The following is a 23,707-nucleotide window of genomic DNA, read 5'->3' as shown; positions in this document are numbered from 1 at the left end:
TGTCTGGCCCCCAACGACAGCTGAAAATCATGTATAGTTTTTGTGATTTTTTCGAATTAATTTCGTTGTTGGTATAAGCTGAATAAAGTCCCTAAAGTTGTTAAGCATAGAATATGAAAACGTTATTATAAAACTTTGGGGACACGTGTAATAAACAGCCCAATGTCCCCACACTCCCTGCTGAACTCAATAACATTTTAGTTTGCAGTTTTAGCATTTTTTTACGACCTAATTTAAATTTGTACTTTTTGATGTTAGAAAAATATTTATTACAAAATTAAATTAATTTTTAAATAACATTCTCAAATAGAAAAGTTATTAAAATTTTTGATCACATTAATTTGATCCTATTATATAAAGTAATAAGTTTTTTTTTGTCTGTAGCTAAAAATTTGATAACTAATTAACCGATTGAGTGCTCCATTTTATGGAAGCTTTTTATAGGTCCCTGGATGGTTTTAGGCTATTTAATTCTGATATCCAAGTTTGGTTTTAGTCTGTTTTCCTTTTTCCTTACTCCTTCGAATACATAGCTCCTAGAACCGCTAGTAGTTAAAGATTGTACTACAAAGTATGCTATATTAGAATGTTTGTCCTTCTGCCTCTCGGAGTCAAAAAATCAATAATCATATATTGTTTGTACTTTTTAGTCCACTTTTTAATAACCTTACAATGCATGCATGTGTTTTATGATGGTTCAAGCTTGGTTTTATCCGGTAGAAACTGGTGTCAAGATTTAAAGACATTTAGAGATAAAGTAAAATGAAAGTATTTCTTTATATTTTCATTTAGGATTCGTATCAAATTCAAGTGGCGGCTAATAAAATTTGTATTAAATGTATATTTGTGTGTGTTCTTGTATGTGTCGTGGTATGTATATGTGTGTGTGTGTGTGGGGGGGGGGGGTGTATGTTGAATGTGTGCGTGTATGGTTGTTATATATTGTGTGAAGAGTGTAAAACTAACTAAGTGTCCCTTTTCAAAATTATATTAAAATCTTGTATTAGGAAAAGAAATTATCTTTTATTTGATTTTATTGAAAATTTAAAAAAAATTAAGTCTCATTAAAAAGGTAACATTTTTGTAATTATGGTGAGGAAAAAATAGTCCGATCAATATATAACTTTGGTATTTTCATAAACACTGTTCAGCAAAGACACTCTAGGAGTAAAACTAAAAAGTCTTTAAGTAATTTTAAATTTGCATACTTTTTGTACTATTTCTGAGGCAAAAAAAGGTAACTTTACAAAGTGCCTCAAAAATCATCCATGCGACGTCATAAAAATGAGGGATTATCCATCTCTTTTTTAGGGGTTTTCTTTTCCACTTCTCAATTATTTTATCAATTAAATTTTATCAACTTTTTTTACATTGGAAGAAATGTTGATTTTTAAAGTTTTTAATTTTATTAATTTTTAAAATGTAGACATAATGGAAAGTAAAGATGGTTGATATATAAGCTGTTGGATTTAGGTGTTTATATATTTGTGGCTTATGTATTTGTATATGTCACTAGGGCGTACACAGTTTTAATAAAAAAGGGGGGAGGGTGATATGATCCATCTAAGATTATACTCTTTTACAGTTTGGCTTCGAAGACAAGCGGAATTGTTTCTTATTGTCGGGGATTTTCACAATATATCAAATATTTAACATTTATATTTGAACATAATTTTCATTTCCAAAACCCATAAATTTATAATGGTGGGTAAAATAACCAATTAAAGTTACTGTCTATCTACGCTCTCTTGCATATTGTGTATCTTGGTTGTGGTTATCTCTGCTAAGTAATTTGTGTTGATTCAAAGGATTAAAAGAAGGACGAACCGTGATATTTAATAGCGGAGCTATAACAGGAAAAGCATAGTTAGCAATTGCTAAGTTGTTTGTTGGACGACAGTGTAAACGCTCATTCGAAACGAAAAGGCACAAGAAACTTTTATATATGGGTCTTTATTTTTAAGCAAGTTTTAAGCAAAAAAAACCTTTATGATAATGCTGCTTCGCTACCCAAGTGGTTGAACAATTTAACAAATAATAATCTAACATTTAAAAAAAAATTTTGTTTTTCTTTAGATAAACTAGTCATATTTTTCATACAGAAATAATTACAATTTTACAATTAGCAAAGAGTAAAAGAGTTTTATCTTACATAATTTAAAACTCTTTCTATCACTCTCTATAGCTTTGAATAATCTTCTCAATTCTTATATAATCCTATTCTATTCTGCCCCCCCCCCCCCCACACCTGAACTCAGGTGTTCTGGGAGGAGGGTTTTAAATCCTTTTATGTTTGTCTAATTGGCACAGACTACAGATTTACTCACTTTAATGCAGTGTGGTTTATTTGAAAAAAAAAATAATTATCATTTCCAACCAAACATGTCCCTCTCTGTACGGGATATATCCATATTCGAGTTCTTCTAGCCTTTTTTAACCATACCTAACCTTTAATAAAGTCTTAATTTTTGTATATCATGCTTGCACATCAATTAAGAGAAAATAATTGCAACAAAAATTACTTAATTATGGAATTTTTAACCCAGAAAACAATTCTAATTGATTAGAGCATAGTTAACATTTCTTGTTTAAAATCTAATGTTGGCAACCCTATCTCGTTCAATACAACAGATTTGTCAACCGTGTTAAAGGGATAATCCAGTGTTGATTTAACCCGCCCTTGTAAACAAATATTGTCTTCCTCGCCTCTTTTATTTATTCAATGGTCAAACAACAATAATATTAATAATATAATAACAATGGTTTAGTTAGTACAGTTAGGGAGTTGAATCTATTTTTATAGAAGCAGAAATATAATCTATGATTATGGTTTGGACCCCCTAAAACTGTAATCTACCTTTCCACTTTCCCCTCTCTTGGTGAAGATATCTTCAACGCCGATACGATTTTTGAAATTTAAGATTCTACTTTCCCTTCTCTTGGTGAAGATATCTTCAACGCCGATACGATTTTTGAAATGTAAGATTCCACTTTCCCCTCTCTTGGTGAAGATATCTTCAACGCCGATACGATTTTTGAAATTTAAGATTCCACTTTTGTCTCTCTTGTTGAAGATATCTTCACCAAGAGAGGCAAAAGTGGAATCTTATATTTCAAAAATCATATCGGCGTTGAAGATATCTTCACCAAGAGAGGGGAAAGTGGAAGGGTAGATTACAGTTTTAGAGGGTTCAAACCATAATCATAGATTATATTTCTGCTTCTATAAAAATGGATTCAACTCCCTAACTGTAGTAAAAGGATAAATTTAATTTTTTCAAATTTTTAACTGAACTATACTATCTGAATTATACAGTTAAAGATTTATAATTTTTATCCTTGATGTTGCACTTAAGAAAACTATGTTGTCAAAATTAATTGCAATGTGGCCAAAATTATTTCATTTACTTTTTTAGAGAAGTTTGGTCAGGAACTGTTTCTCTTACTTTCTAATAGTTCAAAATTTTTTTGTATTTCTAAAAATTGTTGCTAACATGGACATCACTTAATGATCAGTTCGTTTTTCCAGTAGGAGGGGAGGGTATGGGGGTGGATGAGGGATCGTTATTTAGCCTGCTATAAGTTACACTTTATTAGAGTACATGATAGTCTTGTGTAAGATCTAAGTAATAATTAAGTTTTTCTCTAAACAACTTTTTTAATTTTCAAAAATAATTTTCTGGTATTCTTAATTTGTGTGAAAGCACTAGCTGCTAATTGTCGATGACTTGACTGACTAAGAGACTGAATATTTTGTTCATGGGAATAAGCAGCGAATGCATTCAGGGTTTTCTTCACAGCATGTGGCTCTAGAAAATGTCTTGAAATTCCCCCAAGTAAAAATTACCCAAACTTAGGATGAATATTAAGCATAATTTTGATTTAAAAATGAAATTTAATTTTGAAAAACTCGTGCGCCCCTGCAAAAAACTTACCACAAACTAACATTCTAGATTTATTTTTTTACACAAATAGCTTAAAACTTTACCCGACCAAATATAAAGCAGTCTCTCTGTTTGTTAGATCATAATAGTCAGACAATAACAACCATTCGTCTGGAAAATCTACACAAATAATATCAGAACCTTATCTTATGTGCTATTAGTCAAGTAAGTATAACTTCTCTTAAATTAAATACTACTTTTCAATTTTTTAAAACTAAAAACTCTGTTTAAAGAGGGAGTAATTACACTGACAAATATTTTTCTCATTCCCTAATTTATGAAAAAAATGCGGGGAAAAATTCATAATAAATTTGAACTCATTAAAACATGTCCTTGGTAAAAATTCCTTGGATTTTGGTGGGTTGTGTGTGAGAAATTTCAGTCACATCATAAAATAAATTTACTGAAAAAGTTAATAAATTTAATTTCAATTTTAATGATATTTGCTCTAAATTATTCTATCAAAAAAATTTTATTTTTACTTTTTAAAATAATTTTTTTCTTATCTCCAACATTACTTAAGATTTTTAATTATTGAATAGTTTTGTTCCTATCCTATCATATAAATTAGTAAGGTTGGTAACCACTGAACCAATTAAGTAAATAGCCTAGTCTTGGAATTATTTAGGCTCTTTTTATTTGTATAAAAACTTTATATAATCTTAACCAAAAATAGTGCAATTTCAAATTAATATATTTAAGATTTTTTATATAATGGATGTTTTCGTTCTTGTTTCTACGCCCTTTTATAAATTTTACCTTGTATTTAAAAAAAACTTGCAATTTGAGTAAATGATTATCTACAATTAGACTAAACAATAAATTTTCCATATCTTGCTTACAGTGCAATATACAGCAATGCAATGTCTGTACACTTCCTTGCCCTTCTTCTGTCTATACGTCTAAAGCATAAAGTAAGAGATATCGTAATCAATGGTAAACTGTTATAGGAAAAGCTTCATATTTGTCTTACAGTTGTTTTTAATACACCATTAAAAAATAAAAGTAAAAATCAGTACAAATATGAGTTTGAAGTAAAGGTTGCGTGATTTTAATCTTATTTTTATTAAATGTAACAAATTATAATTGAATCTCGCTTAATACTGAACCGATATGGTTTTCCTTGTAACTATTTAGGGAGGGGGGATACTACCATACTTCCTAGAAAAATCGTTCCTGGAAAAAATACCTCCCCCAAACTTTTTTTTACTTTTTCTTTTTAAAACTAAAATGTAAAGTGGAGGGTTGAGAATCCCCTTTTTCTTAAGTGCTTCTAGAGGCTGATAGTGTGCTTGGCCACTATAAATATTGTATATGTGTGTAATATGAATCTGGTATTTGTTACCACCCTCCGGCATTTACACTTGTCAAGCATCACAGATTTATTTCACTAAATTAGAAACATTTTACAAGGAAAATTGTAGAACAGAGACTTAAGAGATTCCAACATTACACAACAAATGAATTTTTATCAGGAACATTTCTTTATAAAGGTTTTTAGCCAACAAATGAAAGAACATGTTAATAAAACTTTGGGTACCAGTGAAATTCGTGGATCAAACTATATCGCTTTGGAGAGTTCACCTACTTTATCTCAAAGTAACTAGGCATCTGTAGGAAGCAAAAAAAGACCTCTCTAAAAACAGAAGTTTTTACCTCCTGACTTGTCTACTTTTTATCATCTAAGGTAGGGATATTAATTTTTTGAAATGTTTTCATTTTGTATATTTCACTTGTTTTAAAGTTTTGCTTTGTGCTGAACTAGCAGCTTCGCCCCCTAGAGGCCTCTTTGGGCACTTGAGGTGGTGGGGGGGTGGAACCCTGCCCCAAAATAGTTATTACTTTCCAGGAAATATGAGAAGCTACCCTGTAAAGGAAAACCATATCGGTTCAGTGGTTAGCGAGATCCTTCAGTACACACATACCCTGTTTCTTTATTATAAGGCTGTATTTTATAGAACTAAAGTTTCCTTGTTAAAGCTAAAATTTAAAATGGTTTAAAAAAGGGAAAGAGAAAACAAATAAAAGAAGGAAGAAAAAAAAGTCTAACAAAAATTCTATACAAGTTTTCAACAATTTGATCAGTTTTTCACAATTTTTCATACAGCAATTGAGTCTGTCAGTGGGAGAAAATGCCAATTATAGAGAAGCCATGCAACTTAAAATACCTTGCAAAAAGGTGTGAATAGCTATATAATATACATGTAATAATATGTAACTATCTTTAATATTCACATTAATAGATAACATGAAACTTGATAGTTTTAAAGGTATGAACACGTGCTGCAGTCGATTTTTTTAGGGCTCGGCAGCCATGCCTCAGTTGCGCATAAGCATTAAATTTAAAACCGCTTGTGTGACAAAAACTTTGTTTGAAAAGATGGATTGATTGTTTTGTAACAGGTTTTGACATCCAGCTGAATTTTAACGTTTTAATATGACGATATCACTGATGCTTACACTCGGCTGACGCGCAGCTGCCGAGCCCTGATTTTTTTAAGAGCAGGAAAGCCTAAAAGCAAGATGGAAGAAAGGTTGTTGAATGTTGATCAGAAAAAGTAGTTATAAAGGATATCTTTTTAAAGTATTTGATGCAATAATTTCTTTATTTTATCATATTTAAAAAAGACTTTTGGATCTATTCTACTCATAAAAAATATGTACTATATCTTTAGCAAAATATTCTTATCAGATATGTTTTTCTTATATAATGTAAAATTTTAATAATTTTTTTACTTTTTTACTATTAAGGTAAATGAAAATATAATGTTGAGCGACGTATTTCTAAATTTAGGTTGAGTACATTCGTTTGTCTGGCGCGAAGGATACCTGTTATCATTATTTTGGTACGTCATTCTTGTTTTCTGTCACAGTTATGTATAATCTAGTAAGCATAGCAACTTTAAAAGCAGTCAATCAAATAAACTACAAAAAAAATGATTTTAGATTTGAAATGTTTTTTTTTTACATGGCTTTATAGCCTTAGCCTTAGTTTCTTGTCAGTAGCGAAGGATTTCATTAACCACTGAACCGATATGGTTCTCATTTACGGGTTCTTATAGGTCCTGAGATGATTTTAGGCTATTTTTATTACCTTCCATATTCCTTCGGATATATAACAGAGAATTTTAATACTTCAAGACTATGTGAATTAATTATGTATAGTTTGTTCTTAAAGGAATAAATTATTAAATAAGAAAAGAACAAACACACATACATCATACTGATTTAACTAATTAGCATGACCTACTTACACATTTTGTATACAGTATAAAGTCATTAGCTCTAGTATTTAGGCAATAAAAATTTATTGCATTCATAAACATATACAATATATATCTATACCTTTAAACAGATATGTTTGTAAATAAATCACGTTCTGGAGAAATTAAGGTTATTGGGTCAACTTTGAAAAAAAATTATGAAAGTTAAAATGCATTTATAAATATTTAGGCAAAATACAAGTTTAGTAGAAATCAAAGTAATGGATAACCTTTATTAAGGCGGACGCACTTTTCCTCTGAGATACATTAATCCTTATCTTACCATCATGCTCGCGACAAATGCAAATCTATAGTCAGAAAAAATGTTAGATGATTGATATGCCTTGATTTAATTTTTATTTTAGTTCAACAAATAATGAAATTTATATATTAGACTCGATAATTTTGATAGAATTGCCTAACAAACTTGGATGTCAAAGTTTTACAATAAAACGTAAAAAATGCAAACAGTGTTTACTTTCTCTGTTTTATTTGGGGTGTAGATTTTTTTTTATTTTGCCATAAAAGTGAAAGTTTGCAAAAAAATGTGCAATCTTTAGCAAAACAACTTTCTGATTTTGTGTTTAAATATGTTGAAAAGGGGTATAATGTACAAATATATATTATATAATTTTATTTATACTGTAGTTAACTAATAAGTTAATATCCACAATTTCGACAAGTGTTAGGATATGGATATATTATTACTTGGATTCTACATTCGATTTTCATGTTCTCTATTAAAGTGAAGGTCGGAGCGGACTAAAATAACGATAATTCCATATATCCACCCCCTATTCCCCATACCTTCCCCATCTACTGGCTGAATAAACTAACAAATAATTGAGGTCCATATTAGCAAGCTAATTTGACGACAATTTTTCCTCTGTCATAATATCTACGTATATTCTATATCCATTTGTGAGGAGGTGGAATCACACAAAAGCTTTTTTTCATATTTTAATATCAATTTTCGAGGAGTATAAATCAAAAACAAGTGAAATTTTGTATCAGCACGGGGGTAGTATATCGCACTTGAACCAAAATTTCACGAACTAAATGCTTACATATCTCATACACGCTTATTTCTAGATTGTATATAAGAAAGGCTTTTTATTTTGATTTGTTTCTACATACCTAAAAGTTTGCATAATTAAAGTAGTTGTATTGTAATGAAGGCTTTTAAGTCTCTAAAGATCTCGGAAACTGAAATTAAGACATTATTTTTTGATATTATATGAGAAGTTGACTCAAACCAAACATAAAATTTGTGTTATTTTGGTGTATATTTAGATTTTAAATGTCGATCCTCCCAAAAAAATGTCAGTTATGATAAAAAAGACGACGACATTTAAAATATTGAGTATAACGCGGCAATTGTGCTTAGACAGAAGAAATCCGCGCCAAACACAAATATTTCACTTTAATTTCTAATTCCTCTTGTTTTCATGTCAGTAAAATTAATTTATTATTTAAAATACTTATTTTTAACTGTTTTATTCTAATGCTTTTAAAACTATTTAGAATCAACACATACAAATTAGGTATACATTGATCGAGATTTCTTTTTGTATTTCGTTTGAGTATAATCCTTTATATTTCAGAGCTAATATATACTTTCGCCATGCCAGGTGCTTGTGAAGTTAAGACTGAAGATATGAAAGAAAACGACAGCATGCAGGCTAATAAAAGTGGTAATATTTTTTACTATTTCCAATATTAAGTTCTATTAAATGTACATCATTTCAATTGTTTTCTCTTTCGTGTTTTTAAATTGGAAATGAGATTTTTTTGTTATGTGGTGCGTACGTCGATTTTCTGTATTTTATTGATCTCCCCTCCCCCTCTATTTCACCAAGTGTTTGGAGGCTGGTGATTACAGCACCATCTTAAAAACGGAGAATTTGGTGTTCTGGCCTTGGGGGCCGCTTTAGACTAAACACATCGATCATCCAGACATCCTATGGGAATTTACATTAATGTAAAATTAATATTAGCGTAGCCATCTGTAGAAGCAAGGACCTAATGCACCTCAAAGCTAAAATAAACTAATACAGCTTTGTTACGATTAGTAATAAAGCTTTTAAATCTCAAATACTTTTTTTTGAAAACTATTTTTTCTAACTTAATTTTATCATATGACAGGCAAGTATCAAGCTATTGAAGAAAAAAATAACTTTTAGGGGACAAGAAAAAACCGCAACAAATGTCTTTGAAGGACATGTTCGCTAAGCAAAACAAGAGAAAGGCGGAGGATGAGGCCAAAGGCATTATAAAGAAACCAAAGGTTAGACTTTTATTTCAAATATTATCAAGTTGCTGCCATATACAGAAATCACTGTTAGTGTTAAGTCTCTGGTCCGAAACCATCAACATATTTTTTAATAGCGGACAGATTGCTTTTAATTCGCCGTTTTTAAAGTTTTTAATTTTAGCCAGTTCCCAAGAAACGATGCAAGATATGTAAGCAGCTGGAAGATGAGAACTTTATAAATTGGTAGGTAACTTTTTTTAAAGGGAGGGGTTATTATTGTAGAGGTCTCATAATCAATGTATACCTACTTGTTTAGAAATTCTTATCAAAAATTAAATCTATCTGAAAAAGCGTCAGCGTATCGAAATGTTCACAATTTTTCATTTCTTAAGATGATATTAATTTTTTCATATTAGTATTCAGAAAGTGAAATTGACTTATTTCAGTTACCTACAAATATCTTTATTTCAAACCTTCTCAATGATTAAAAATTTTTGATGAGATTTTAAAATCTACCAAATCTTTCAGGTATGAAGGAGCCCCACAGGGAGCCGAAGAAGAGTTTATTGTCCTCTTCAAACCTCATCTTATGATCGAGTCAAAAGACAACGAGGAAATTGCTGGCTAAAGTTTCGCATATACACATGATATGTAAATGTTCCTTTTTAAAAATTTTATTTGATGTCTGTGTTGAGTGAAAATGTTTACTTTTTATTTAGTTAAAATTCTTGCACGTTTACTTAAACAAAAAAATTAATTAATATAAAAAGTTGATTTTGAATTGATTTTATCCTAAGTCAGCAATTAAAATATTTAGATTGATTACAGGAGTGATGTTGCTTTGGATAAATTCGAAGTATTTGACGACGCCGGTCATATAGTTCCCCTAAATACAGGTCAAGTTTAATTGCTGCTATTTATTTTATTTTTAGGGTGTTGGGTTCTAAACTACCCCTCCACCAAATCATGTATGTTTGACTTTCAATGAAATAATATTATGTTTTACTAGGTCTTTTGGAGACGGGAGTGGAGCTCAAATTCAATGGTTATGTGAAGCCGCTTCTCAATCTTGAGGTACGATTTTTGTTAATTGCATGGATTTTAAATATAAAATTGATAAGGCAATTACTATGAATTTAATTGTTTCAAAAGTTTATACACTCTTAGTTTAGAACTAAAAAATCAAAATAAAATAAAAGTATCCACAATTAATGAGTCAACGACTAAGATAACGATATTAAAAACTTTGAGTACCAGTATGATTTACAAACCAATGTCCACCTCCTCTTTGGTTATTTATCACCTTCTAGTTTGAAATATTAATGATAATTTGTTGGCGAGTTTTTATATCCCCCTCCAAAATACTATATATTACAAGTTTCTTACTTTTAGGGCGAAGGAGATCCAGTAAAGGAATGTGTTTTACTCTCCTGGTGGTATTCTGGTTTTGATGGTGGGGATGGATGTATCATAGGTAACATTTTAATGTACTACATAACAAGATAACAATACGAAGCTTCCCTAATAATATATTCTTATTTTATTATAAAATTTTAGATTATTAAGCAAGAAACACACAAATTAACTTGAACTAACTTTTTTTCTGATCAATAGAGATTTTTATGTTTGAGGTTAAATTATTACCTTTCTTGTTGTACAAGATTTTATAAGATTTTCGCATATGATATTTATCCATTTCTTTTTAGGTTTTAGCACAGAGAACGCGAATTATCACCTGCAGAATCCAACTGAAAAGTACAAAGAGTTCATGCAGAATGTTTGGGAAGAAGGATTTTTAGGTGATTATGATTAATACAAATGAAACTTGTTTTTATGCTTCAGCATGACCAAAAAAGCAAAGATTATAATTTATAATGAACCTTTCTACTTATCGTTAAATTATAAAAATTATGCAGGAGTTGAAGAGTTGGGAATGAATAAGTACATTTTTTTGATAATACATACTTACTGTCGAATCATGATTTTTTTCAGCGAAAGTGGTTTGTTAATCCTCATTGAGTCATTAAAGTACTTTACTATCTATCTATTTTAGTGAAGTATCTGATTGAGTACCTGACAGGAGAGAATGATGATAATAATGATACTATATATCTATCTATTTTAGTGAAGTATCTGATTGAGTACCTGACAGGAGAGAATGATGATAATAATGATACTATATATCTATCTATTTTAGTGAAGTATCTGATTGAGTACCTGACAGGAGAGAATGATGATAATAATGATACTATATATCTATCTATTTTAGTGAAGTATCTGATTGAGTACCTGACAGGAGAGAATGATGATAATAATGATACTATATATCTATCTATTTTAGTGAAGTATCTGATTGAGTACCTGACAGGAGAGAATGATGATAATAATGATACTATATATCTATCTATTTTAGTGAAGTATCTGATTGAGTACCTGACAGGAGAGAATGATGATAATAATGATACTATATATCTATCTATTTTAGTGAAGTATCTGATTGAGTACCTGACAGGAGAGAATGATGATAATAATGATACTATATATCTATCTATTTTAGTGAAGTATCTGATTGAGTACCTGACAGGTGAGAATGATGATGAGAATGATGGAGAAGATGATGAGGAAGAAGGTGTATATGAAAGATTCCTCAACTATCTCAGCCAACAGAAACCTCCCAGGTATAATTACATTCTACTTCAACCATGAAATTTATTTTTAATTGTCCTACTAAGATAATATTTGATTGTAAAGAAAATAAATTTGCCTGATTATATAATTAATGCTTCTTTTAGGTTAGGTTATGATGAGGAAAACACACAAGGGCTTAAAACAAGTTTTTATTAAAACTAGCAAGCCTAAAGGGGACACGCGCGTTATTGGTTAGGGTGAACTCGATTTAAAAATAGGAAGAAAATTTGATTTTTTACATACCTTTGTATTAACAAGCTTAAACCTATTAACAATAATAATTTATATTATTTATGCAGCCAATTTGATTACTCCCGATATCTTTTCATAAAAACATTAATTCTTTTGATAATTGGTACACTTGTTGTCAAGGTCTGAAGTTGGTGAGCTGACATCTGAAACTGTCGTGAGACATGCTGAATCACTTGTCAGTCAGGTAAAATATGCTACATTCACAAAAATTTGTTCTCTTCAATTATTATAAATGAATTTACAAAGTTTTGGTTTAAACATTTGGAATTTGTTATTTTGCACAAACCAATCAAGAATCCTTAGTAAACCCCAAAATTTATAAGCTATCGAACAGCAGAACTTCGAGGAGCAGTCCATTGTCTGTTCCCTACCGTATAATTATTGATAAACTTTGCATGCACTAAATTATATTGTAATTTTAGTTGATAAGCTACCAGGACGAAGCAGACGAAGATGAAAAAAATCTTCTAAAATCAAATCTCGTCAAGGTAAGCTAAATGGGATAGTTCTATGACTAATGTAATTTTAATTTAACAAGGATGACAACATCCATAAAAGCGAAGCACTGAAACGGTAGGACAAACGGACATTAACACTTGTATAGTATCTAAACTGAAAAATCGGAACATAAATTATAAATGTCGAATCAAAATTGTAGGTAAATTTGTTGAAAAACTGCTTAAAAACAGGATAATGTTTATGGACATACATACATTTTTGGACTTGATTATAGAGTTGCTTCGCTTATGATATTGTTCTTTGTTGTCCCAGGAATCAATATACCAAAAATCAGATCAAACGGATAATTAAAACAATTGAAAATTTGTTGTTAAAAAAGTAGAAAAATCAACATGTTTAAAATGGACGTACGGACATTCTGGTAATGATTATAGAGTTGCTACGCTTTCTAAATCGTACCCAACTACTACAGGAATCATCATGAAATCGATAGGACATTTCTAACATGCCTAAATTAACGAATGAAAGCTATCTATCTCGGACGAACGGACGTACGGACGGACGGACGGACCGACCCTAATTATAGAAAAGCTTCGCTTTTAACAAGGGGGGGGGGAAGTTTTGACACATTTGCGTAAACCTGGCACCCTGGCTTTATCTTTGGACTGAGAGGGTAGGTTATTTGGGATAAAATCATTCTTATATGATGAATTTCACGAAGTTTTAAGATTTTTTGGATAGGCCTCCAGGTTCCGGAGCTCCAGGCCTCCAGGTGGTCTCTGGACAGGTAAAAAAATAAAAAATTTCTTATTTGGACAGTTAGAGGTAAGTTTATAAAACAACATAACCTTATTTTAATATATTATTTACATATTTGAAGAAAAAATTACAATCGGCCTCCAGGTTCAGGTGCTGGAGGCCTCCAGGTGGCCTCTGGACAGGTAAAAATTAAAATTTCTTATTTGGACAGTTAGAGGTAAGTTTATAAAACAACATAAGCTTCTTTTAATATATTATTTACATATTTGAAGAAAAAATTACAATCCGCCTCCAGGTTCAGGTGCTGGAGGCCTCCAGGTGGCCTCTGGACAGGTAAAAAAACCAAAATTTCTTATTTATACAGTTAGAGGTAAGTTTATTAAACAACATAAGCTTCTTTTACTATATTATTTATATATTTGAAGATAAAATTAGGATCGGCCTCCAGGTTCAGGTGCTGGAGGCCTCCAGGTGGCCTCTGGACAGGTAAAAAATCAAAATTTCTAATTTGAACAGTTAGAGGTAAGTTTATAAAACAACATTATCTTCTTTTAATATATTATTTAAATATTTGAAGAAAAAATTACAATCGGCCTCCAGGTTCAGGTGCTGCAGGCCTCCAGATGGCCTCTGGACAGGTAAAAAATCTAAATTTCTTATTAAAACAGTTAGAGGTAAGTTTATAAAACAACATAACCTTCTTTTAATATATTATTTAAATATTTGAAGAAAAAATTAGGATCAGCCTTCAGGTTCAGGTGCTGCAGGCCTCCAGGTGGCCTCTGGACAGGTAAAAAATCAAAATTTCTAATTTGAACAGTTAGAGGTAAGTTTACTAAACAACATAAGCTTCTTTTAATATATTATTTAAATATTTGAAGAAAAAATTACAATCGGCTTCCAGGTTCAGGTGCTGCAGGCCTCCAGATGGCCTCTGGACAGGTAAAAAATCTAAATTTCTTATTAAAACAGTTAGAGGTAAGTTTATAAAATAACATAACCTTCTTTTAATATATTACTTACATATTTGAAGAAAAAATTAGGATCGGCCTCCAGGTTCAGGTGGTGCAGGCCTCCAGGTGGCCTCTGGACAGGTAAAAAATCAAAATTTCTTATTTGAACAGTTAGAGGTAAGTTTATAAAACAAAATAACCTTTTTTTAATATATTACTTACATATTTGGAGAAAAAATTACAATCGACCTCCAGGTTCAGCTGCAGCAGGCCTCTAGGTGGCCTCTGGACAGGTAAAAAATCAAAATTTCTTATTTGAACAGTTAGAAGTAAGTTTATAAAACAAAATAACCTTTTTTTAATATATTACTTACATATTTGGAGAAAATTTACAATCGGCCTCCAGGTTCAGGTGCTGCGGGCCTCCAGGTGGCCTCTGGACAGGTAAAAAATCAAAATTTCTTAATTGAACAGTTAGAAGTAAGTTTATAAAACAAAATAACTTTCTTTTAATATGTTACTTAAATATTTGAAGACAAAATTACTATTGGCCTCCAAGTTCAGGTGGTGCAGGCCTCCAGGTGGCCTCTGGACAGGTAAAAAATCAAAATTTCTTGTTTGAACAGTTAGAGGTAAACTTGTAAAACAAAGTAAGCATATTTTCAAATGTTATTTATGTATTTCAGGTATAACCTTAAAAATATTTACCTCAATAATTGAAAATAAACATATTTTTTATTATATTACTTACCTACCTCATTGATATCAAAAATTCAAATTACCTTCTATATTTTATACTAGGGATCGTTGGGAATCAATAATAATATAATAAATAATATATTAAAAAAAGGTTATGTTGGTTTATATATTGACCTCTAACTGTTCAAATAAGAAATTTTGTTTAACCTGTCCAGAGGCCACCTGGAGGCCTCCAGCACCTGAACCTGGAGGCCAATTGTAATTTTTTCTTGAAATATTTAAATAATATATTAAAAGAAGGTTATGTTGTTTTATAAACTTACCTCTAACTGTTCAAATAAGAAATTTGATTTTTTACCTGTCCAGAGGCCACCTGGAGGCCTCCAGCACCTGAACCTGGAGGCCAATTGTAATTTTTTCTTGAAATATTTAAATAATATATTAAAAGAAGGTTATGTTGTTTTATAAACTTACCTCTAACTGTTCAAATAAGAAATTTTGATTTTTTACCTGTCCAGAGGCCACCTGGAGGCCAATTGTAATTTTTTCTTGAAATATTTAAATAATATATTAAAAGAAGGTTATGTTGTTTTATAAACTTACCTCTAACTGTTCAAATAAGAAAAATTGATTTTTTACTTGTCCAGAGGCCACCTGGAGGCCTCCAGCACCTGAACCTGGAGGCCAATTGTAATTTTTCTTAAAATATTTAAATAATATAATAAAAGAAGGTTATGTTGTTTTATAAACTTACCTCTAACTGTTCAAATAAGAAATTTTGATTGTTTACCTGTCCAGAGGCCACCTGGAGGCCTTCAGCACCTGAACCTGGAGGCCAATTGTAATTTTTTCTTCAAATATTTAAATGATATATTAAAAGAAGGTTATGATGTTTTATAAACTTACCTCTAACTGTTCAAATAAGTAAATTTAGATTTTTTACCTGTCCAGAGGCCACCTGGAGGCCTCCAGCACCTGAACCTGGAGGCCAATTTTAATTTTTTCTTCAAATATTTAAATGATATATTAAAAGAAGGTTATGTTGTTTTATAAACTTACCTCTAACTGTATAAATAAGAAATTTTGATTGTTTACCTGTCCAGAGACCACCTGGAGGCCTCCAGCACCTGAACCTGGAGGCGGATTGTAATTTTTTCTTCAAATATGTAAATAATATATTAAAAGAAGGTTATGTTGTTTTATAGACTTACCTCTAACTGTTCAAATAAGAAATTTTGATTTTTTACCTGTCCAGAGGCCACCTGGAGGCCTCCAGCACCTGAACCTGGAGGCCAATTGTAATTTTTCTTGAAATATTTAAATAATATAATAAAAGAAGGTTATGTTGTTTTATAAACTTACCTCTAACGGTTCAAATAAGAAATTTTGATTTTTTACCTGTCCAGAGGCCACCTGGAGGCCTTCAGCACCTGAACCTGGAGGCCAATTGTAATTTTTTCTTCAAATATTTAAATGATATATTAAAAGAAGGTTATGATGTTTTATAAACTTACCTCTAACTGTTCAAATAAGTAAATTTAGATTTTTTACCTGTCCAGAGGCCACCTGGAGGCCTCCAGCACCTGAACCTGGAGGCCAATTTTAATTTTTTCTTCAAATATTTAAATGATATATTAAAAGAAGGTTATGTTGTTTTATAAACTTACCTCTAACTGTATAAATAAGAAATTTTGATTGTTTACCTGTCCAGAGACCACCTGGAGGCCTCCAGCACCTGAACCTGGAGGCGGATTGTAATTTTTTCTTCAAATATGTAAATAATATATTAAAAGAAGGTTATGTTGTTTTATAGACTTACCTCTAACTGTTCAAATAAGAAATTTTGATTTTTTACCTGTCCAGAGGCCACCTGGAGGCCTCCAGCACCTGAACCTGGAGGCCAATTGTAATTTTTCTTGAAATATTTAAATAATATAATAAAAGAAGGTTATGTTGTTTTATAAACTTACCTCTAACGGTTCAAATAAGAAATTTTGATTTTTTACCTGTCCAGAGGCCACCTGGAGGCCTTCAGCACCTGAACCTGGAGGCCAATTTTAATTTTTTCTTCAAATATTTAAATGATATATTAAAAGAAGGTTATGTTGTTTTATAAACTTACCTCTAACTGTTCAAATAAGTAAATTTAGATTTTTTACCTGTCCAGAGGCCACCTGGAGGCCTCCAGCACCTGAACCTGGAGGCCAATTTTAATTTTTTCTTCAAATATTTAAATGATATATTAAAAGAAGGTTATGTTGTTTTATAAACTTACCTCTAACTGTATAAATAAGAAATTTTGATTGTTTACCTGTCCAGAGACCACCTGGAGGCCTCCAGCACCTGAACCTGGAGGCCAATTGTAATTTTTTCTTCAAATATGTAAATAATATATTAAAAGAAGGTTATGTTGTTTTATAAACTTACCTCTAACTGTCCAAATAAGAAATTTTGATTTTTTACCTGTCCAGAGGCCACCTGGAGGCCTCCAGCACCTGAACCTGGAGGCCGATTGTAATTTTTTCTTCAAATATGTAAATTATATATTAAAAGAAGGTTATGTTGTTTTATAAACTTACCTCTAACTGACCAAATAAGAAATTTTGATTTTTTACCTGTCCAGAGGCCACCTGGAGGCCTCCAGCACCTGAACCTGGAGGTCGATTGTAATTTTTTCTTCAAATATGTAAATAATATATTAAAAGAAGGTTATGTTGTTTTATAAACTTACCTCTAACTGTCCAAATAAGAATTTTTTTATTTTTTTACCTGTCCAGAGTCCACCTGGAGGCCTGGAGCTCCGGAACCTGGAGGCCTATCCAAAAAATCTTAAAACTTCGTGAAATTCATCATTTAAGAATGATTTTATCCCTAATAACCTACCCTCTCAGTCCAAAGATAAAGCCAGGGTGCCAGGTTTACGCAAATGTGTCAAAACTTCCCCCCCCCTTAACAGTAAAGCGATAATATTACGGATTTAATTTAACTTCGAAATTCCCACATATGCAACCCATGACAATCGAATTTACGAATTATTTTACTTAAGACTATTTATTTTCTAGAAATATAAATGGAATAAACATAATCTGAGTTTTTTTGTTTTATATTGTTTTTTCTGCATTTATACAGAAAATCTGTGAGATAGCTGGAGTTGAAATGAAGCAAGTAATGAAAGCTAAAAACATTGTCATGGACAAGAAACCAAGGGTTCCAAAAGAAAAGGTAATTTATAGGTTCATAGTCATTATTAAGCTAACTAGTCATAAACTATATTTAAAATTTTTAATGATTTTGAATTGGGCACTGTTAATCCTAAATAGATACAAAATTGCTTACAAGTAATATTGAATAAATTTCAGTGTATATTTTCCATAATCTCCACCCCTCGAAAAAAAAAGAGGATTAAAATAAAGAAATATTTCGTATTCTTAATATTAAAATTGGAGAATTAAAAGAAAGGGGAGAAACAAATTAAACTATACATGAAATTATACAGTTCACCTCCTGGTATAATATTTATGCAGGATTTAAACCACATCAAAATTTTATGCAATTTAAATGTGATGCCATCTATTAATCTATTCTTAAACTGATTTTACAAATTAGCATTTTTAGTATCATGACTGTATGTTAATTTTTAATGATTTGATATAATGATTTTGTGTTTATTTGCAGCAGGAAAAGAAGTTTGTGGAAGCCACTGTAACGCCTCTTGTTAGGTAAGGAAACACTGTGTAGTACCTACCTAATATATTATATAATAAAACTTTTAAAAGGCTGAGTTTTACAATATAATTCCAAGTATATACATGTTTTACTTTACTTTTTTATATCATAACAAGGATGACAGCTTCCATAAGAGGGAAGCTTAAAATTTATTCGCTAGAGTGTCAAAACTTAAGCAGAATATTATTTTAAAGTCCAAAAAAATTGTGTATTTTGTTGTAAAATTGTGTAAATACAGGGTACAGTAAAAGGGCTTACATTGATTAGAGAGATGCCTCGCTTATAATGTTGTTCTAGTTTTTAAAATTGAATATTTTTAATGATATTTGTTAACACTTTTAGAGATGTGTTTGAGAATCTGTTTGCAGAGCAAATGGCGGCAGGAGAGTAAATAACATATTTTTAATAAAAAAAACTTTGGAATAGGTAAATTTTAGAATGGCTTTAAATATAGAGTGTACGTGGATATTATGACGGGGAAAAATTATTCAATTTAGGTGGCTATTATGACACTCCTTTATTGGTCAGTTCGTTCATCAAATAAGGGGGGAGTGGATGGAGTAAAGGCAGTGAATTTAGCCCACTGCGACTTTAACTTTATTGGAGAACATGAAAATCTGGGGTAACATCCAAGAAATAATAAATCCATTAGTGCCAGGATATCGCTTTTCTTATACTCTATTTAAGAATGAGTAACTTACATGACAAAAATATAATTATACTATCTTTTTAGTTAAGGTCTTTTTGTTTAGGCCCCTCCTTTTCTTTCGATACCTATATTTGAAAATTTAGAATTTAAAATAATATTTATTCTAATGAACAGAGGATGAGGCTAGCAGAAAAAGTCGCATGAAGGTATTTTTAAACTTTTCAAACAATAAAATTAATATCTTAATTATAATCTAGTGGCTGAATCCCTAGTGTTCTAAAGTGCATTTTTTTGAGATTCAAAGACATTACCATACTTTCTTACTTATATTTGGCAGTAACTGACAGACAATCATGATTCCTGTTTATTTTTAGGACATGTCGTCTTTTTGTTCTCCTGAATGTTATTTATTTTAGGCGTGTGGACTATGTGAAGCTTGTCAAACTCCAGATTGTGGAGAATGTTCTTATTGTAAGGTAACCTAATGTTGTTCTGTTAAGCGCTTTATGATATTCTTGAATCGGCAAATCAAACTGATTTTGAGATACAGAAAGGAAAACAAACAAATGAAGCTTTTTTTAGAAAATTTTTGCGCATTTTTTTCTCATTTTATACAAAGATATATAAATGTATAGGTAACAAATAATAAACCTTTACCCAGGAAAGGCGGGGACGAGGGGCTGTTTATTACACTAGTCCTCAAAGTATTATAATAACGCTTTCTTATCTGTTCATTTAACAATCTTTGGGACTTATTGAATGTTGATTGGTTGGTTCATTGAGTAAAAGTGTCCAAACGTTGTTTAATTTTAACCACTAATTGTAATCTACAGAAGAGTAAATTTTGTGTATTATCATTGCAATTGTACATCAATTTATCGGCCATGGTCTTATCACTTTAGATCTCTAGCCTTTACAAGAACTTTTGCCAATCAACTTGAGGAATAGATTAATTTATCTATCCATTTTCTATTTTGTAGGATATGATAAAATACGGTGGGACTGGTAAGCTGAAACAGAAGTGCAAGTTAAGAAAATGCACAAACATGGAAATCAAAGGAACATTTCAATTTGTTTTATCATAAGGTTAATAAATGACAACATTACATCGGTTTTGGTGGTTTCCCTCATAGTGCCTTGATGCAAGGGAAAAGTTTCGTGAATATATTGCGACTCACTTATATGAGAACTTGAACTTGAATTTCAACTATGATGGTATGACCCACTGGTGTTTATCAATGGATGTAGAATATACGTGGTTTATATGACAGGGGAAAAATTGTCGTCAATTTAGGTTGCTGACATGGAATTTCCTTATTGATCAGTTCATTAAACCAATAGGAGGGGATGGGATAAAGATTAAAGTGGATGGAAGGGGTAATCGTTAATTTATCCCGCTGCGAGATTCACTTTATTAGAGAACATGAAAATCTGTTGTGAGATACAACTAATAATTTATCCATTTGTTTTCTGAATAAAATTGAATGTTAAAATTATAGAAGAACCTCTGACTGAGCAGGAAATTAAAAAAGAAGCCAAGGAGAAATCTAAGAAACAATCATCTGAGGTGATTTTTAAAAAACATTTTGAACTATCCATGCATCCATGTATTTTAAATCACAGAAGGGTAATTTACGAAAGATTTTTTTCAATATTGGCGATTTTTATGACGATTTTTGAAAGATTTAAAACAAATTAATTTCGGTGACTTGTCCACCATTCCATTTTGCCGATTCAAATGATACTTGTTCTTATTAAGAACCCAGAAAATTGCAAGCATATTCATAAAAAATAAATAATTTAGGTTACCACAAAGGAAAAGGATATAGACTATAAATGGATTGGAGAACCAACAAAAATAAAAAGCATTTCATATTATGAAGGTAATTTGTTTAAAAGTAGAAAAAATATCGGAGATAATAATGGATGTAGATTGTAGAGTATACTTGGATATTATGACAGCGGAAAAATTGTTGTCAATTTAGCTTGCTTACATGGAACTCGTTTATTGGTTAGTTCGTTCATCCAGTAAGAGGGGAAGAGTTAGAGTAAAGGGGGTGAAGAGGGAATAATCGTTATTTTAGCCCGCTGCAAGTTTCACTATTTAGAGAACATCAAAATATGTCGTAAGATCCAAGTAATAATATACCTACCCACTGAAATATTCAATTATATTTTAGAAAATGGAAATTGTAAATTAAACCTGAAAATCAATTTATATGATTAAAATTATTTAAACTCTAGGTGCTGAAGTGGATGGGGAGATTGTAAAGATTGGTGATAATATTATGCTGGAGCCAGAAAATGAAGGAGAAGGTACACAGTTTTATTTTAGACAAATTCAATTATTGGGAAAACCTTCGCCCAACTATCTAATACTATAGAATGAGCAAAGTATCATTAAAAAAATTGTTTCTGAATTAGCCTTCTTTTCAAGCATATTACATGAAAATTTGGAATAAAAATCGCAAACATCTTTTTGATTTTAGAACCTTATGTTGGTACTGTTGTTCACATGTCTCAGAAGAATAAAGAAAATCCATATGTTCATGTCAAATGGTTTGCTAGGTAAACTTTTTTTCATGTAATTCTAGTGTGTGTCTCAGAATCCGATTAATTTTCAGAACCAAACATCACTATCGTATTGTATCATGAGGTGTTTTCTACCTATTAATGAAATAATGATCAATAAATAAGTCCCTGCTTTGTTATCCTATTATAGAAAGTAGTAAGCGTTTTTTGTCTGTCCCGAATGATCTCTAGTAAGCATTTTTTGTCTGTCCTGAAGGATCTCGCTAACCGCTAAACCGATATTGTTCTTTACAGTGAAGCTTCTTATAGGTCCTGGGAAGGTTTTAAAATATTTTTTCTTTTCTTTTGAAACTCAAATTTAAAATGGTATGAGGTTAACTTTCCCCTCTTTTACCTTAAGTGCCCCTAGAGGCTTCTAGGGGGCGTAGCCGTTAGTAGAGTTTATATTTGGCATCTGAAGAATTTACATATCTGTGCATGAAACATTTGTTATGAATGAAAATGAAATATTTTTTATAATCTTAGAACAAGAGATACAATTATTGGAGATACTGGAGACAAAGCACAACTGTTCTTCCTTGGTAACATGAGTTTAAATAATAAATTATGAATAATCTACTGATAAACAAGGTTGGCAACATCCATTGGCCAAGCTTAACAAATCAGGACAAACATGAATTTACAATTATAAAGAATTACTATATGTTACAGATTAAAAGATAGGATAACAGATTGAGAGAAAATTCACACTTTCATCGTAAAAATTGTTTTTAGATACTTGTGATAGTGTACCACTTCTATCCTTTACTGGTAAGGCAACCGTGGAACTGCTTGGAGTTCCTGACCAGGAAGAATGGAGGAATAAGGGCGGAGACGCGGTCAGGTAACAAGTTTTCAGTAAAACTAACCTGGATAATCTCTAGATAGTGAACGGGATACAATAGGTATTAGGTCTTATTTTGGTGTGGCTCTGAATCAATTTTTGATCAAAATAGTAGAAAAATAACGTTCTTAAAATCTTGATTATATAATAATGTTTTAGTGATTGGACGAGAAAATCTGAGAGTCACTTCTACTGTTCCTTGAAATATTTTGTTGACCTGGGAAGATTTGAATATCCAAGTGAAGATTGGACCATCCTTCCCTCCAGCACAGGTTTATAGTTTTTATTGTTGTATTCAATTTACTTTATTCTTCGCCTTTAACCTCTGGGGGTGGGCGATGATGGTCAGAAAAATAGCCTAAGCTAGACCCACCCAAAGACAATTTAGATATTCCCTGAAAACCAACAGTTACCAAGATTTTTAACTTCAGACAGAAATTAATACTTTTATCATAAGATTAAATTAAAGTGCTTTGAGAAATTCAAAAAAGGTTTAAAATACCTAAGTTTTGTGTTAATTTCAATTTTTTTTATTAATACCTAGATATGAAAATCTATATGATTGTTTTGCCTTTTAGGATGTTCCTAAATTACTGTTTACTAAAACTCTAAGTAGATCTCTCCTTACATTAAGATAAAAAAAAAT

The 23,707-nt window shown here is 31.0% G+C and overlaps 1 protein-coding gene across 2 annotated transcripts in view; it reads left to right on the top strand.

Moving 5' to 3' along the window:
• The first annotated feature begins 8,762 nt into the window (after positions 1–8,762).
• The window catches only part of LOC145316913 (DNA (cytosine-5)-methyltransferase PliMCI-like), a 28,439-nt gene continuing 13,494 nt past the window's right edge, over positions 8,763–23,707 (top strand). Inside the window, exons 1-24 of one of the 2 annotated variants that reach the window (XM_080157732.1) lie at positions 8,763–8,901; positions 9,391–9,494; positions 9,643–9,704; positions 9,990–10,074; positions 10,279–10,357; positions 10,471–10,535; positions 10,854–10,935; positions 11,168–11,260; positions 12,019–12,139; positions 12,522–12,585; positions 12,824–12,889; positions 18,401–18,493; positions 18,947–18,990; positions 19,340–19,380; positions 19,821–19,852; positions 20,063–20,122; positions 20,627–20,705; positions 21,149–21,213; positions 21,451–21,529; positions 21,891–21,962; positions 22,136–22,214; positions 22,704–22,759; positions 22,953–23,061; positions 23,221–23,333. In XM_080157732.1, coding sequence (XP_080013858.1) covers positions 8,832–8,901; positions 9,391–9,494; positions 9,643–9,704; positions 9,990–10,074; positions 10,279–10,357; positions 10,471–10,535; positions 10,854–10,935; positions 11,168–11,260; positions 12,019–12,139; positions 12,522–12,585; positions 12,824–12,889; positions 18,401–18,493; positions 18,947–18,990; positions 19,340–19,380; positions 19,821–19,852; positions 20,063–20,122; positions 20,627–20,705; positions 21,149–21,213; positions 21,451–21,529; positions 21,891–21,962; positions 22,136–22,214; positions 22,704–22,759; positions 22,953–23,061; positions 23,221–23,333 — 1,813 coding nt within the window. In that variant the 5' untranslated portion in view covers positions 8,763–8,831. Of the gene's footprint in view, positions 8,902–9,390; positions 9,495–9,642; positions 9,705–9,989; positions 10,075–10,278; positions 10,358–10,470; positions 10,536–10,853; positions 10,936–11,167; positions 11,261–12,018; positions 12,140–12,521; positions 12,586–12,823; positions 12,890–18,400; positions 18,494–18,946; positions 18,991–19,339; positions 19,381–19,820; positions 19,853–20,062; positions 20,123–20,626; positions 20,706–21,145; positions 21,214–21,450; positions 21,530–21,890; positions 21,963–22,135; positions 22,215–22,703; positions 22,760–22,952; positions 23,062–23,220; positions 23,334–23,707 lie in introns of both variants that reach the window. The other variant, XM_080157731.1, reaches the window with a different exon arrangement.

The sequence above is a fragment of the Acartia tonsa genome, chromosome 4 (genome assembly GCF_053477335.1).
Source record: "Acartia tonsa isolate MP-2025a chromosome 4, ASM5347733v1, whole genome shotgun sequence".
Lineage (NCBI taxonomy): Eukaryota > Metazoa > Arthropoda > Copepoda > Calanoida > Acartiidae > Acartia > Acartia tonsa.
This window is presented reverse-complemented; position numbering and strand designations above follow the sequence as displayed.